The sequence below is a fragment of the Triticum aestivum genome, chromosome 6D (assembly GCF_018294505.1).
Source record: "Triticum aestivum cultivar Chinese Spring chromosome 6D, IWGSC CS RefSeq v2.1, whole genome shotgun sequence".
Taxonomy (NCBI): domain Eukaryota; kingdom Viridiplantae; phylum Streptophyta; class Magnoliopsida; order Poales; family Poaceae; genus Triticum; species Triticum aestivum.
Genome location: NC_057811.1, coordinates 376118168 through 376131619, shown reverse-complemented (window position 1 = coordinate 376131619; position 13452 = coordinate 376118168). Strand labels below are relative to the sequence as shown.

Sequence of the window (13452 nt, the reverse complement as noted above, 5' to 3'; positions counted from 1 at the left end):
CCACCGACGCGAGTCATACCAGATAGATATACATGAATATCTTTCAGCGCAGTCCTTTCGGCGGAAATAAATGAAACATATATTGTTTCTCGACCATTTAGAGCCGCACGATGGACAGATCGGACGGCCACGCTCGCACTAGCACAGTGACGTTGCGCGGCCTAGCACGCGATGACAGCGGTGCTCAGCGTGGCGACGTTGATAATTGCAGGCCGTTGCCACTGGGACCGTGTTACAACTCCACTGCTTAACCGCAGTAATTAAAATCCAGACGTGTGTATATATATTAGCTGGAAAGAAGGCGAGCGGAAAAAAACCCACAGAGTCGAGGGGAGGTGACGGAGACGAGGAAGGAAAGGAAGAAAAGAGACGAAAGAGGGAGGAGGAGGAGGAGGGGATTGGGACTCGCCGCCCCGCTCCAAATTCCCCACTGCTCCACCACCTCCGCCTCCACTTCCCCGCCGCCGCCGCCCCGAGTACGGCGGGCACGAGCAGCCGGCCGTCCTCGGCCCAAAACCCTACCCGCCCAATTCGGCCCGGCTCCGAGCCGTTGGCCCCGCCCGGGGCAGTCCCGAGCGGCGAGAGGAGGAGGCGGAGGGCCGGGGAGATCGGATCGGCGGGGCCGCGGGCCGGAGTAGCATTGGGCGATGGCCGCTTCATAGGATGCAGCTTTACTCCGCCGGCGGCCGCTTAGTCTGCTGCTGCCGCTGCTGCTGCCGCTTCTGCTTCGGAGTGCGCTGCCGTGATCCCAACAGGAGCCTGGGCTGGTGCGGGTTGGGCTGACGTGTTGTTGTTGCTGTTGTTGTTGGGCACTTGATCTCTGCGGGCGCTTTGCGCCTGCCTGCTGGGAGGTGGTTGCGTGAGGCGAATGGAGGAGACTGGGAGGGAGAGGAAGGCGGCGGGGCCGCCGTGGGCGCCGACCAAGTCCACGGTGTTCCGGTCCTACGCTGCTGCGGTAGTGGGCGACCGGGCGGAAGCGCCGTCCGCCCGGGGCAATGGGGTTGCCGCCCGTTCAAGCAATCTACGCGCCGTCAGGAAGAGGCCTGTACGTTTCCTACACCTTCCCCTCTCACGGGGCTAACAAAAGATGCTTCCTTGCTTTCCCTTTTGGAGCTATTCTCGGGCTCACCGTGCTGAATTTGAACTGTCAATTGGATTGAGCGATTCTCAGAGGTCGTCGTAGCTGGAAATTAATTATAATGAAATGCTAGTAAGAAACCGTTACAGCTTAAGAAACCAGCAAGTACATCTTAAACTTTGGTGACTTGAACTACTCGAATCAGCACCGTTCCTGCTGATGCCTTCTTCCTGATGCCTGGACGCACGGTTCAGGCAACTAAAGTTTGACCAGCTGGAGCAGTGTGGTCTACTCAAATTGTCTTTTGATTAATCAGAGGCAAACCTCATTTCTGACTACAATTAGCATTCCCATTCATTATCCACACCTATTTTTTCTGCAACAATCATTCAGTGTTGAGTTATATATAATATACATGTTCTGTTTGCTTGACTTGCTATTCCAATCCATCATGAGTGTAAAGAGATTCCAAGTATAAGTGATTTGGAAATATTACGCAAGTGCACAACTAAAAGTGTGTCAGGATCCTAGTTGTAGTTGATATCTCTTTTAGAAAATATGGATCATTGGACAATGCAAACCTGCCTATACCATCCAACGAATAGTGCAATGCTATAAGAACATCCTTTAACACTGTTGCTGATCTCAATTAGTGCGTTATGGGACAGAAGATGGAGCGCATTTATAATTCAGTTTGTTACCATTGTTCATATGCACCACATGCCCATATACCTCTGATATACCAACTGTTTATTCCTGCAGATTGTTGCAAGATTGACCAGAGACATCGTCCAAACTTTTGAAAAATGCAATCCCGAGTTTAATTACGTAGATTCACTAAATCCCAAGCACTTCCTCACCAGTCCTGCAGTTCCTGTTCACAATGATGGCCTTGATAATGCAAATTCTGACCTAATCTTGTATGTCAACTTGGAATTGGTTAATAAGAAGTCAGACCGGAGGTTAGTTTAGTTATTTTCCAGTGTACCAGCTTTAACATTTTTGTTTCTCGTTGGTTACTTCATACACTTTTAGCACACAAATTCACTTTTGCAAGAAGTTGATTTTTGTAAGTTAGAAATATCTATGAATACTTGAGGGCCCCATTATTTATGAGAATTAAGAAGTCAAGGTATGTGAAAGAAGAAATATATCCGAAGATCTGTCGCAATATTTGGTTTCTTCTTTCAATTTGTAGAACTTGTGTGGTAGATCTAGCCGGTTCAACTTTTTTTCCACAACTGCTCATCCGAGGGTTCAGATTGTTTAAGTTATGCTTCATCATTTCATTTGGCAATTTTTTTTGGTAATAAGGTACATTGTCGAAGAAATGCTTGGCCAAGGTACCTTTGGGCAGGTTGCTAAATGCTGGGATGCAGAAACCAACAGTTATGTTGCAGTGAAGGTTATAAAAAACCAGCCTGCCTTTTATCAGCAGGCTATCATGGAAGTCTCACTGTTGAGCATGGTATGGTAATTTACTTAGATTTACTTATTTTGTTGAAATATTGGCATCACAACACTGGTTTCATGTATTTGCAGCTAAATGAAAATTTTGATCCTGATGATCAGCACCACATTGTCCGGATGCTGGATTTTTTTCCATGGAAAAATCATTTGTGCATCACATTTGAAATGCTTGGTCATAACCTGTAAGTTACTTCCATTAAACCTGCCTTTACTATTATATTTTATAAATATGCCCCGTGTTAGTTTCGATTCATGTGGTAACATAAAATCCAACTTTGCAGGTACGAGCTGTTGAAAAAGAACAACTTAAGAGGTTTGCAACTGCAATTTGTCCGTACTTTCTCAAGACAGGTAGGTGTCCTTTTCTTATCCTGCATGTATTTCATATGTGTTTGTTGCTATTGTTGCCATATTAACTATTATGTGTTACTTTTAGATACTGGATGCATTGATTGTCATGAAAGGTGCTGGAATTATTCATTGTGATCTAAAACCGGAAAATATCCTCATAACACCGAAGTGAGTTGCTTCCCATGAAAATAAGCACTTTGTTTGTACGCCTTCTGTGTACTACCACTTTCAACAATGCTAAGTTTGATGACTGAGGTGACCTTTGCAGAGTAAACTCAGCAGCTGGAGTTAAAGTAATTGATTTTGGATCAGCGTGCATGGAGGGTAAAACGATTTACTCATATATCCAGGTTTTATTCGAACTCACTCATCAGTCTGAAGTTCATTTTACTAATATGAATCGGTATGAATTATGAGGTCAAGCTTGTATTTTTTTCCTTTTCCAGAGCCGTTATTACAGGTCGCCTGAAGTGCTTCTTGGCTATCCGTATCCTATTGAACATCTCTAATAGCAAATATATTTAACATTAGTCACACAAACATCTTACAATGCATAGTTTGTGATTTTAGCTTGTGGGCTTGTACACTTAACAAGTGCTAGATACACTACCGCCATTGATATGTGGTCATTTGGCTGCATAGTTGCTGAACTTTATATAGGTCTACCTTTATTTCCTGGAGCATCAGAATACGATGTCCTTAGCCGTATGATTGAGATTGTCGGGTAAGTTCTTTTTTATTGAAAATCTTAATCTCTTGCTTTCTTATTTTCCCACCAGCTGTTTGCAGATAAATTCTTTATACGATATTAGGTGTGTACGTGTTAGCTGGTTGAGCTGTTTCACTTCAGTTAGTAGGTGTTCAATAATGGTATAATACTTTATTTACCAATATTCAACATGTACAGTGGGCAACCACCAGATGATCTTCTTAGGGAGGCTAAAAACACCAGGAAGTTTTTTAAACATGTTGGAAGCATTTATCCTGGTAATGAAGCACATAATGGTCTTCGCAGTTCATACAGAATACTAACAGAAGACGAGGTTGAAGCAGTAAGTTCTGTGGTTTTTCCTTGGAAGTTATTCTGAAGACTACTTCTATGTCATGCTTTATACATATACTGTGTTATTCATACCCTGTCTAAATCCTGCAACACAGAGGGATTCCAAGAAGCCAAAAATAGGGAAATGGTATTTCCCTCGTGGGAGGCTTGACAGACTCATATTCGCGTACCCTTGGAAGAATTTAAATGAGGGTAATCTGCCAGGTTTGTTCAGTGATGCTTTTATTTATTATTAATAGGGGTGGCTTTACCCCTGTTTATAAATTTTAGGGTTGATCTACCGCAATAATGTTCAATACAATATAGCACTTACTGTTTCTATTTCTATATTACGGTCTCTGTGTGGTGGTCTTTGAACGTCAAGTGGCTTCTTAGCATGAATAAATTCTTGGTTTTCTTACTCTGTTTCTAGGGATAGCCTGGAATTAGGCCAATATAGAAAATGGTTAGCTTACTCTTGCAGTATCAGTGAAATACACACCTATGCAGATTATATGAAGAGCTTGTAACACACCCACCCACACACACACACAAACAAACAAACATTCGATATATCCTTTCAACCATTTAATCCGATGTTTGTAATTTGAGTCCAGTACCTTTCAGGGAAAGTAACATGGTCGCTTTAACAGTTATTCATATTTCACGCTGTAATTCATATGTCATCATATGGGCATATTTGGTTAATAGACAACTAATCCAGGCTTATACACGCAGCATACAAATGTACAGTTCTTTAGTGACGAGGCATGGGTATTTATTTCATATGGAGCGGTAGTTTTTACTACATGATAAAATACAGTGGTCCTTACAATAAAGTTGCTAATGCAATCATATATATGTTAATTTTTACGCAGAGACTGAAAAGGAAGATTGCTTAGCATTGGTTGATTTTTTGAGAGGACTTGTTGAGTTTGATCCTAATAAGCGATGGTCACCATTGCAGGTATTGGCTAATGATAAAGTTAGATATTATTTGTCTGGTTTGTGTACTTGAAGTTACATTCATTTCGCCTCTGGAATTTGTTTGATATCCTTACGAAGTTTAGAGTTGTTTGATTTTCTGTGAGCGCTAACTTGTGTTCTTGAAGAATCATCAATGGAAGTGCTTCACACTTTTGAAAATCTATTTCAGGCTTCATATCATCCATTCATAACTGGTGAAGCCTTCACTGGTCCTTATGAGCCTTTCCGGGAGACCCCCGTAATTGTAAGTATGGTCCTATTCCAGACACCTTGCTGCATATCCTTCTTGTGAACAACCTGTGACGTGAAATCACCATTAGCTGTAGCAAACAACTTTTTTGTTTGCTTCAGTCAACAGGATAGATGCATCTCGATTTAGATATCCCGTCTTCACCTGGTCACACGTACATGCAACATTGTTTCTTCCCATCAATCTTGAAAAGTTTATTGTATTTACACCCTTTAGACGTCATGTCTTTTATGGTTATAGTTTCTTTATGGTTTTAGTGGCATTATACCAGAATGGTTTGGGTGGGTAACTCGTAAATTTGGACCTCAAGAGCTACCTTTTCCATACAGTTCTAGTTTATAAGTCAAGCTTTATGCCTTTTTTGTTGTAGCCCGTTGGTCGTGCTGCAACAGTTGATCACAATCCTGGAGGAGGTCACTGGCTAGCGGCTGGCCTTTCCCCTCAGGTTGTAAGTACGTCCTCTCATGCTTCTATTCAGTAGAAACCTTGCAAGAATACATCCATAATATATTATTTATATTTTTTCTAGGTTGGAAGCATTAACAGATCCCTACCATTCAATAACGTTTTTCCGCCAAAGATGCCCTTTTCATATGGAAGCAGCTGCGGCAGCTTCGGTAGCCGTGGTAGCTTTAATGATAACGTAGGTCCTGCTAGCAGCTATGGAAGCTATGATGTCAATAACGTTAACATGTATCATTCACCACTAGGCCCTTCTGGATTCAATTTACAGTCACAAGCTGGAGGAACATTTCTAGGATTTAGTCCAGATATTAGAAGAAGGCCTCATCTCTCTCATGGTGTTGGCATTCGACTAAGTCCTGGTGGTCCAGGTCCTATGTCTCTTGGGGCCAGTCCATCACAATTTACTCCTCCAAATTCCCAAGCGCAAATGCCAACTAGCGCTACTGCTAAGTATGTTGCCACTTCTCCTGCAAGGGGCAGTCATGGTTCCTCATTAGGAAAAGCTGCTGTGGTAGGCCAATACAATAGGAGAAGGAATCTTGGTCACCCTCCTATGTCAATGCCACCACATGAGTATACATCTCAGCTAATCCAGGGACCTCATGGAGATGGTGTCAGTTCAGCATTTGCTCGAGGACATTCTGGCTATTCATATGGTGCACTTCCTAATTCTGGTCATTATAATTGGAGGCCCCAGATAGGTGTTAGCACTGGTTTATCCACAAACTCTTCTTCCAATCATGGTTATGTTCAACCATCTGGTTACAATGATTTCCGTCCTTTGCACTCATCCAATGTGCCAGCTGATACATCAACCTCCACTTCATCAGTACCAGATCCAGCTGATTGGGATCCCAACTATAGGTAATCATGCATATTAAAGTTACTTATTTTAAAATAATCTAGCCTATGGATTAGCTTTTCATTCGATTTTATGTGCAGCGATGAGTCACTCCTGCAAGAAGATAATTCACTATCAGCTGAGTTAGGCAGTCTTCACCTGAGAGATGCAAGTGGTCGAACAATCCAGTCTGGCAGATTGCCCAATATCCAAAGCCATGATATCGCAGGCTCGAATCAAAGGTATTGTAGCATGATGAGATCTCGATATTTCGTTGCTGCAATGGGGTCTTCCTTAAACGTTGTTGGGTTTGAATACCAGAAACACGCTATGCTTGCTAGATCATAGGGTAGATGAGACTAGGCTCGAAAGAGAAACTAAACTATGTGAAGGACAAGTACTTGTTTAATTGATTGCTTCGCGCATAATGGATGTAGCTCATTTCTTTATATAGAGATGGTTAGCCCAGGTGATAGGATCTAATGACTCCCAAAAAAAGGGACTGCCTTCTACAGCAGGTGACTGAGAAATAGCAAATGCAACAGAAAATCTAATCTAAACCAAGTGATACTACTTTCCTAACAGTAAGATGGTACTCCCTCTCTAAACAAATATAAGACCTTTGAGTATTATTTACTAATAAGATACTCTTTTAATTAATGAGATACTACCCCTTATTTGATGAGATAGGTCTGTCTGCCCCCGTGTCCCAATATCTGTAATGCACATTCATTGTTTTTTCACCCTGTGCCATGCTGCTCATGACTGTTTCATGTGATCTTGCACATCATAACACTTAGTTTCAACAAGCTCCACTCGTAAGTTATTAATTGAAGATATCGCAATTAACTAGCGACCATTGAAACAAATGGAATTGATGCTTCACGTAGGGAGGTAACAATATGATTTGTCCAGTCCTTTCAATTTGTATACATGCCCCAGTAGTTGGAGGTAAACAGGTGCACCTTTTAACGCACATATCCTATTCCTATGGAAATGGATGGAATGATGCTTCATACAGAGTTTAGGAAATGGTTTCTCAGGTTTTCTCATTTTAGCTAGCCCCCAGGGTTTGACACTATACAGATGCATATTTTACCAGGCATATCCCATTATGATTGAGAGTTTGAGATGGTTTTGTCAGTTAGAAACATCCATACTATGGAACATCATTGTGCACTAGTTCATGGGACGTATTGGTTTTAATGCATTTCATGCACCCTAACAGTTTTATGCTTCAATATTTTGTTTTCTGATTTGTCAGCCAATTAAAGATAATTAATACCGCTGTGATTTTTTTTCCAATTCTGGATGCTACTGCTCCTGCATTAAGTATATTCACTGATTCTTTGTTCATGTTTCTGCTGTAGAAATGACTTCCTATTTCATGCACCGTCTCTCAGAGAGAGTGGCCATTCAACAGGCCACGTCAACTATGATAGTTACAACCATGCCAATTATTCCCAGCGAAATTTCCCTGGTCGTCACGGACAACCATTTCAGCGGCACAACCATATGAGTTCCACCTCTATACGCCCGACGGGGAATCTCCAGAATGTTCAATCTGCCTGGTCCAAATATGGCATGCCAGATTCTACTTCGCCCCCTCGGATGGTTGAAGGGATGCCTTGGGGTAACGAATGATTTCACTGTTGTACACTTGGTGGTTTTTTATTGATTATGTTGTTGACATTGCCATGGCTATTATATTCCTGCCACTTGCAGAGCAGGAGTTCTGTAATAATGCTATGTATGAACTTGTTCTATTCCAGTATTAGATGATATCATCGTTGCAAACTTGTAACATCTTGAAGTCTTGCTATTAATCTTCAGGACAGTGATAATGTTTAGGACTACAGATAACAAAAAGACACTTGATAATATACTCCACCAGCATATGATTTCTGTCGATGCACAAAACTGTAGCTGTTAAGCTTCAAACCTTGTATGACAATGTATGAGCTATTGACTGAGGGTCTGTTGATCAACCTATAATTGGGTCCTCTTATCCTACAACCAAAGCTTTGAAGTTATTAGTACAATTTTATTTTCCTTCCATGATCTGTTTGGGAACCGGAGAAAGAGGCTTGTGTGCATCTATGTCTTTCAAGCATAATACTGATTAAAACGAACTATCTGTGTGCAGGAGGAAGCGCTGGTCACTCCCTTGCAACAAGCGGGCTGCCGCCGTCCTTTGGGAGAAAGGATTTCGGGAGGATCTTCTAGCCCTTGCCTTGGATCTGGAGGAATGCCGTCCAATTGATGGCGTAAATTGTTTGTGTTTGCAATTCTTTGTTGCGCTGGTTACGTGCTGTTGATTTTGCGACTCATAGCGTTCCTCCGACTGTTGTCCTGTTGTGGTACTTGGATTCATGAAGCATAGGCTATAATTACAGCAGTTGTTTGGTGGTGGTTGTTGCTTCAGTTTCTTTAACGGTTCTTTGTCATTGTGGGATGCCAGTTTTTTTGCATGTGAGAAGTTGTGCTGCCATGAATCTGCCATGAACATGGTTACTGAGCGTTGCGCTGCATTGGTGCTGCCTTTTATTTTTAGACATGCTGGGTGGCGATGGAGGCACGGAGCCGGTCTGGTCTACCGGGTGTTGTGCTTGCTGTCTACGGTCACACATGCCTGGTTTGGGGGAGATGAACCAGAGCTGGGGATAAATTCAGGGCGGATCTCGAGTACAGCGGACAAAATATTAGTATTCCCTCTGTTCCAAAATATTTGTCGTGGTTGATTTTAGTTCAAATTTGGAATGGAGGGAATACGTACATAAATTTGACAACATCGCAATGGAACATCGGAACCACTGATGAATAATAGCCTAGACTTGTAAACTAATGTTCGAAGCCGGCACTTGCACCTTTTATTCCTGTAATAATGTATAAATAGAACCAAGGCCATTGGTTGGTTGCGAGCACGGACGGACCAGGCACCACTAGTGGTGGTGGTGGTGCATCAATTAGTGTAGCAGGTGGAGTCACAAGGGTAGGGGCAGTCCGTCTTCTGAAACCCGCTGCGGCTGTAGAACCAGTCCCCAACCGCGTCCGCTATTCTCTGCGACAGAGACATGGAAGGAAGCTCTCGTCAGATAAACACACACCAGGACAGGATGAAACTCAACTAAAGGGCGCGAGATGAAGGAAGAGGGTGGTTTACTCTGTCCCCGAGCGCCGGGGAAGCGGGCGCGAACCAGATGTCCTGCGTCTCGGACTGGCAGTGCGCGAAGCACGAGTTGACGAACAGCCCTCTGGATCCGGCGAACGCGCTCGCCCCCAGCGCCGCCAGGAAATCGTCCCTGAACCCTGCGTCAGCCAACCACCGTGCGTTCTCCGGTGAGTATACGTAACGTATAGCTGACCGACCAAGTATGTAAAATGCCTACGTACCCTGCAGGGTCTCGAGCTGCTTCGTGGAGCACTGGGTTATGTCGTCCCTGCAGCCTCGCCACTCAGGATCGGAGCCCTCTGGCACCAGGATGTGCCGTACCTGCATGCGACGCGGGCACGTGGAAACAGAAGCAAAAATATGAATGCCTTGCTTGATGGACGCGAGTGTCAAGCGAGATTTCTACCGGATGATAACCTGCCATGAGTCGTATGCTGCATTTAGGATGAACAGAGGCGTCTGGATCTGCTGCACCTCGTTCTGAGGAAAAAAGCACTGCGTCCAAGGAAGAAGCAACTTGTTTTTGTAAGGGGCCGTGGTCTGATCTCTAGATGTGCAATTGTGGTAGCCATTGCAAGTATTAGTATTATCTTACCACGCCTGCGGGCAACTTGGAAGTGCACGAAGATGGTAAGTTCTTTGCCGAGCCCTGTACACGGTATTTGCACACAATGCGATCAGGTACAAGAAGAGACAACGTAAAAAATAGGCGCAAACCATTTTTGTTGCTGCTGCTGCAAAATGATACGTATACTATATATTTTAATGATGCCTTTTTAATTCTTATATTGTCACTCCGTTCAAGTTCGAGTCCAACTCGGAAATTTCATATCATGCCACAGTTTGTTATATCTACATAATAATCAGGTGAAGAGAGGAGTCAAACGTGCATACATGTGTTGCAACTACATCATTGAAAAATGCCTCAGCGTGGTTGGCTCCGGTAATGTCCTTCCTGTAAGAGCAGAGATGACAAGTGTTAAACGAGGAACTAATCATTCAGAAAGGCAACGCACTTTCTTCTCTCTCCATATATATTGCAATGCCTAGTAATAATATCTACAAAGTGGCAAAAACAGATAGTAGCATGCTTTTGCTCTTCTGCCTTCAAACCTGAGAATGGTTATTAAAAAACTAGGTGAAACGGTTCGGTTCTTACTTTGGGTTTGATTGGTTCAGGTTTTATTGGGCTGAATCTTTTTTAGTTTGGTTTTGGTTTGGGTATGTGAAGAAACCAATTTGGGTATAGTTGGTTATGGGCTTAAACAATTGGGTTATTAACAACTATAAACTATGGGTCCAAACCGGTTTCTAGGCATTGGTTATGTGCAATAAGCAAGGACGCATCGACAACGAGTATCTTTGATCCGCGTACATGCCGCGATGCACTATGTAATTTTGTATTATGGGGAAACACAACATGCAAATCGAATGTGTTTGCTTGTGCTTTAGCTAAGCAATTGGTTTTAATACACTTGTCAGTGAGCTTTTCAGTTGTGGGCATTGTCTTTTTGACTCTTGCTGTGTGTTGACCGTATCTCAACGATAACTTTGCTCCCTAACTGTTGTAGATGCACTTATGCCTTTTCTATGTCATTTGCTTCTTAACATGTCGATTTGTGCAATCATATATACATTGAAGCAAACCCATAGCTATGTATTGGGTTTAAACCCACGGTTATGTATTGGGTTTAAATTGGTTTGGGTGGAAAAAATAGAGGGTTTAGTTTTGGTTGGGCTGAAAATGGCATTAAATGGGTATGGTTCAAGTATGGTTTTGAGAGATACATGTACGTGTATGGTTCAAGTACGGTTTAAGTATGAAACCATTTCAGATTTATCTGCCTTACACGTTGATGAAGAAACCAGCATCTGAAAGGCATTTAACATTGGCATCCGCTGGCAGGAGCTGATGAAACCTGTCGCAGTGCAGTATCGAAGTTAGTCCACCAGCAGAACATCCTGAAATCAGAGCCTGCCACGTCCTTGGAAAAGGAGGAAATTAGCGCCTGCCACAGTTTCGTTGTTAGGAACATGCCAGGCATATTGTGCTGATAAGAATGCATACATTTTCAGCTTTGTTCATTCCTTTGGCGAGCAGATCTTCTATAACTGCTTGCCACACCCTCGCACCTCTGTAGTGTACATTTGTGCTCTGTCCATATTTAAAAAAATCGGTAAAGAGTAATTTTTTTAAAGGAGGTTAAACACCCGGCCTCTGCATCAATCGATGCATACAACCATCTTTAAAAATCAAGTAGTGACACCGAGGATGCACACACCCAACTGATTTTCAGATTGCAAAAATAAAACAAAGACTTTACGCAGACTGGTACTAATGCCGGTAGCAGCAGAAAAATCAAGAAAAGCATGAAGCACGGGCTCACAGGATCAACTTCTTCCTTGTCGCCGGTGAAAGACGAGCCGTCGCAGTACCGAACCTTGACCTTATTCCAGTTGTAGAAGTCTGGTTTTGACAAATTGCGCACTCATTATTGAGCGCATAAATTCCGACTAAAAAAAGCACATATTGAACCTAGGCAATCGCAGACTAGAACTGCTGCTAGAAACCTGGTAAAAAAAGCAGAGCACAAAACATGATTGGATGGCCAGGTGGTGAAGCTGAAGTGTACCAGGGTTGTAATCCGACGCGTTGCTCAAGATCCCGGTGAAAGCAGCCTGCCTGGCCATCTCCTTGGACGACCCCAACGGGGTGCGCGACCGGTGCAGGCAGGTCGTCGCGTTGTTGCACCACGCTCCTCCCTGCCGCCGCCACAGAATCGAGCTCAACATTTTTCTTGGTATGCACTGAATTCTGTAGCAAGTGCTACGGCGACGAGTGAATTTGACGTACTGACCTCGAAATGAACCAACCAGCTGCTCACCCCGGAGCCGGAGCCCGGGGCGAGATGGTACGCCGGGGGGCTCCCGTCCAGACACACTAGCAGCACGATTCACAAGATCACACACGTCAGGCTAGGACAACTGAGATGCTGAGAAGCTAGCAACGATGGTGAGACTGACCTGCTCCCTTGGCCACGGCGCTCTCGACGTAGGTAATGTCGACGAGATGGTCGTCGTCCCCGCGTGCCCCGAGGAACGCCAGCGCGCAGGCGAACGCCGAGCACCAGAGCCGGAGCTTGCTTCCGCTCCCCATGGAGTCCGCCGCAGGGAAGGAGCGAGCGTGAGGAGGAAGAGATGGTGGAGGGTCAGGGAAGGACACACGCATACGTACATATATGCCCGGCCAGCGAGGGGCCGGCCAGCCATGGACTGGACCATGGTGGCGGTAAGAGGGAGGCCGGAAATTACCTGGTGGAAAGCATGGTGGCCGGAGGGCGACCGGAACGTGGACCTGCTGGAACGGACGGAAGACGCCGTCTCGTGCCAACCTCGCAGCCACGGGATGGTCTCTCCGTTCCTCTTGTGCAGTAGGGACAAAAAGGCAAGACCGAGGACTGGGGCGGAACAGACGTCGCTGCTGCCTCGAGCTTCCCAATGCGAGCTGCTCCGGGGGCTCCCTTGGTCCTGCTCCTTGTCCTGCCGTGCGTGCCGGCCTACGTTTGTTTTCCATGGATGAAGGGGATGGCAATGGGTATCCATTCCTCATATACCCGTCGAGTAAAAATCTAATCTCTACTTCTATAAAAATGCGAGTTGGTGGTGATGGCGTGTCTGCCTTCGCGCCATCTATGCCGCCCGATCGGCAATGTATGGCTGAGATCGAGACAAGCCATGTGTCACTTGCATTTTTGCAAAAACACCCTCTGCTTAGACAGAATTTTAGAGCAGGGAC

At 44.3% G+C, this 13452-nt stretch overlaps 2 protein-coding genes across 3 annotated transcripts; one reads left to right on the top strand and one right to left on the bottom strand.

The window, feature by feature from the left end:
* Positions 1–316: 316 nt before the first annotated feature.
* Positions 317–8918, top strand: LOC123145200 (dual specificity protein kinase YAK1 homolog). Of its 2 annotated transcripts, none has more exons than XM_044564559.1 (18): positions 317–1045; positions 1841–2040; positions 2393–2546; positions 2621–2730; positions 2830–2899; positions 2985–3067; positions 3168–3249; positions 3346–3386; positions 3501–3623; positions 3807–3951; positions 4058–4166; positions 4820–4908; positions 5098–5172; positions 5549–5623; positions 5708–6507; positions 6586–6726; positions 7855–8117; positions 8631–8918. In XM_044564559.1, the coding sequence occupies exons 1-18, from the start codon at positions 869–871 to the stop codon at positions 8708–8710; spliced, it is 2817 nt and encodes a 938-aa protein (XP_044420494.1). In that variant the 5' UTR covers positions 317–868; the 3' UTR covers positions 8711–8918. The 2 variants fall into 2 exon arrangements, with proteins under 2 accessions (XP_044420494.1, XP_044420493.1); XM_044564558.1 differs by having other exon boundaries at positions 5549–5626.
* Positions 8919–9112: 194 nt separating this feature from the next.
* Positions 9113–13205, bottom strand: LOC123145201 (pectin acetylesterase 8). The gene is made up of 12 exons (XM_044564560.1): positions 12681–13205; positions 12515–12597; positions 12290–12419; positions 12044–12123; positions 11725–11811; positions 11507–11631; positions 10551–10611; positions 10252–10305; positions 10074–10151; positions 9878–9977; positions 9648–9793; positions 9113–9545 (listed from the first exon to the last, which is right to left on the bottom strand). Exons 1-12 carry the CDS (start codon positions 12883–12885, stop codon positions 9447–9449), a joined length of 1248 nt encoding a protein of 415 aa, XP_044420495.1. The 5' UTR covers positions 12886–13205; the 3' UTR covers positions 9113–9446.
* Positions 13206–13452: the final 247 nt, after the last annotated feature.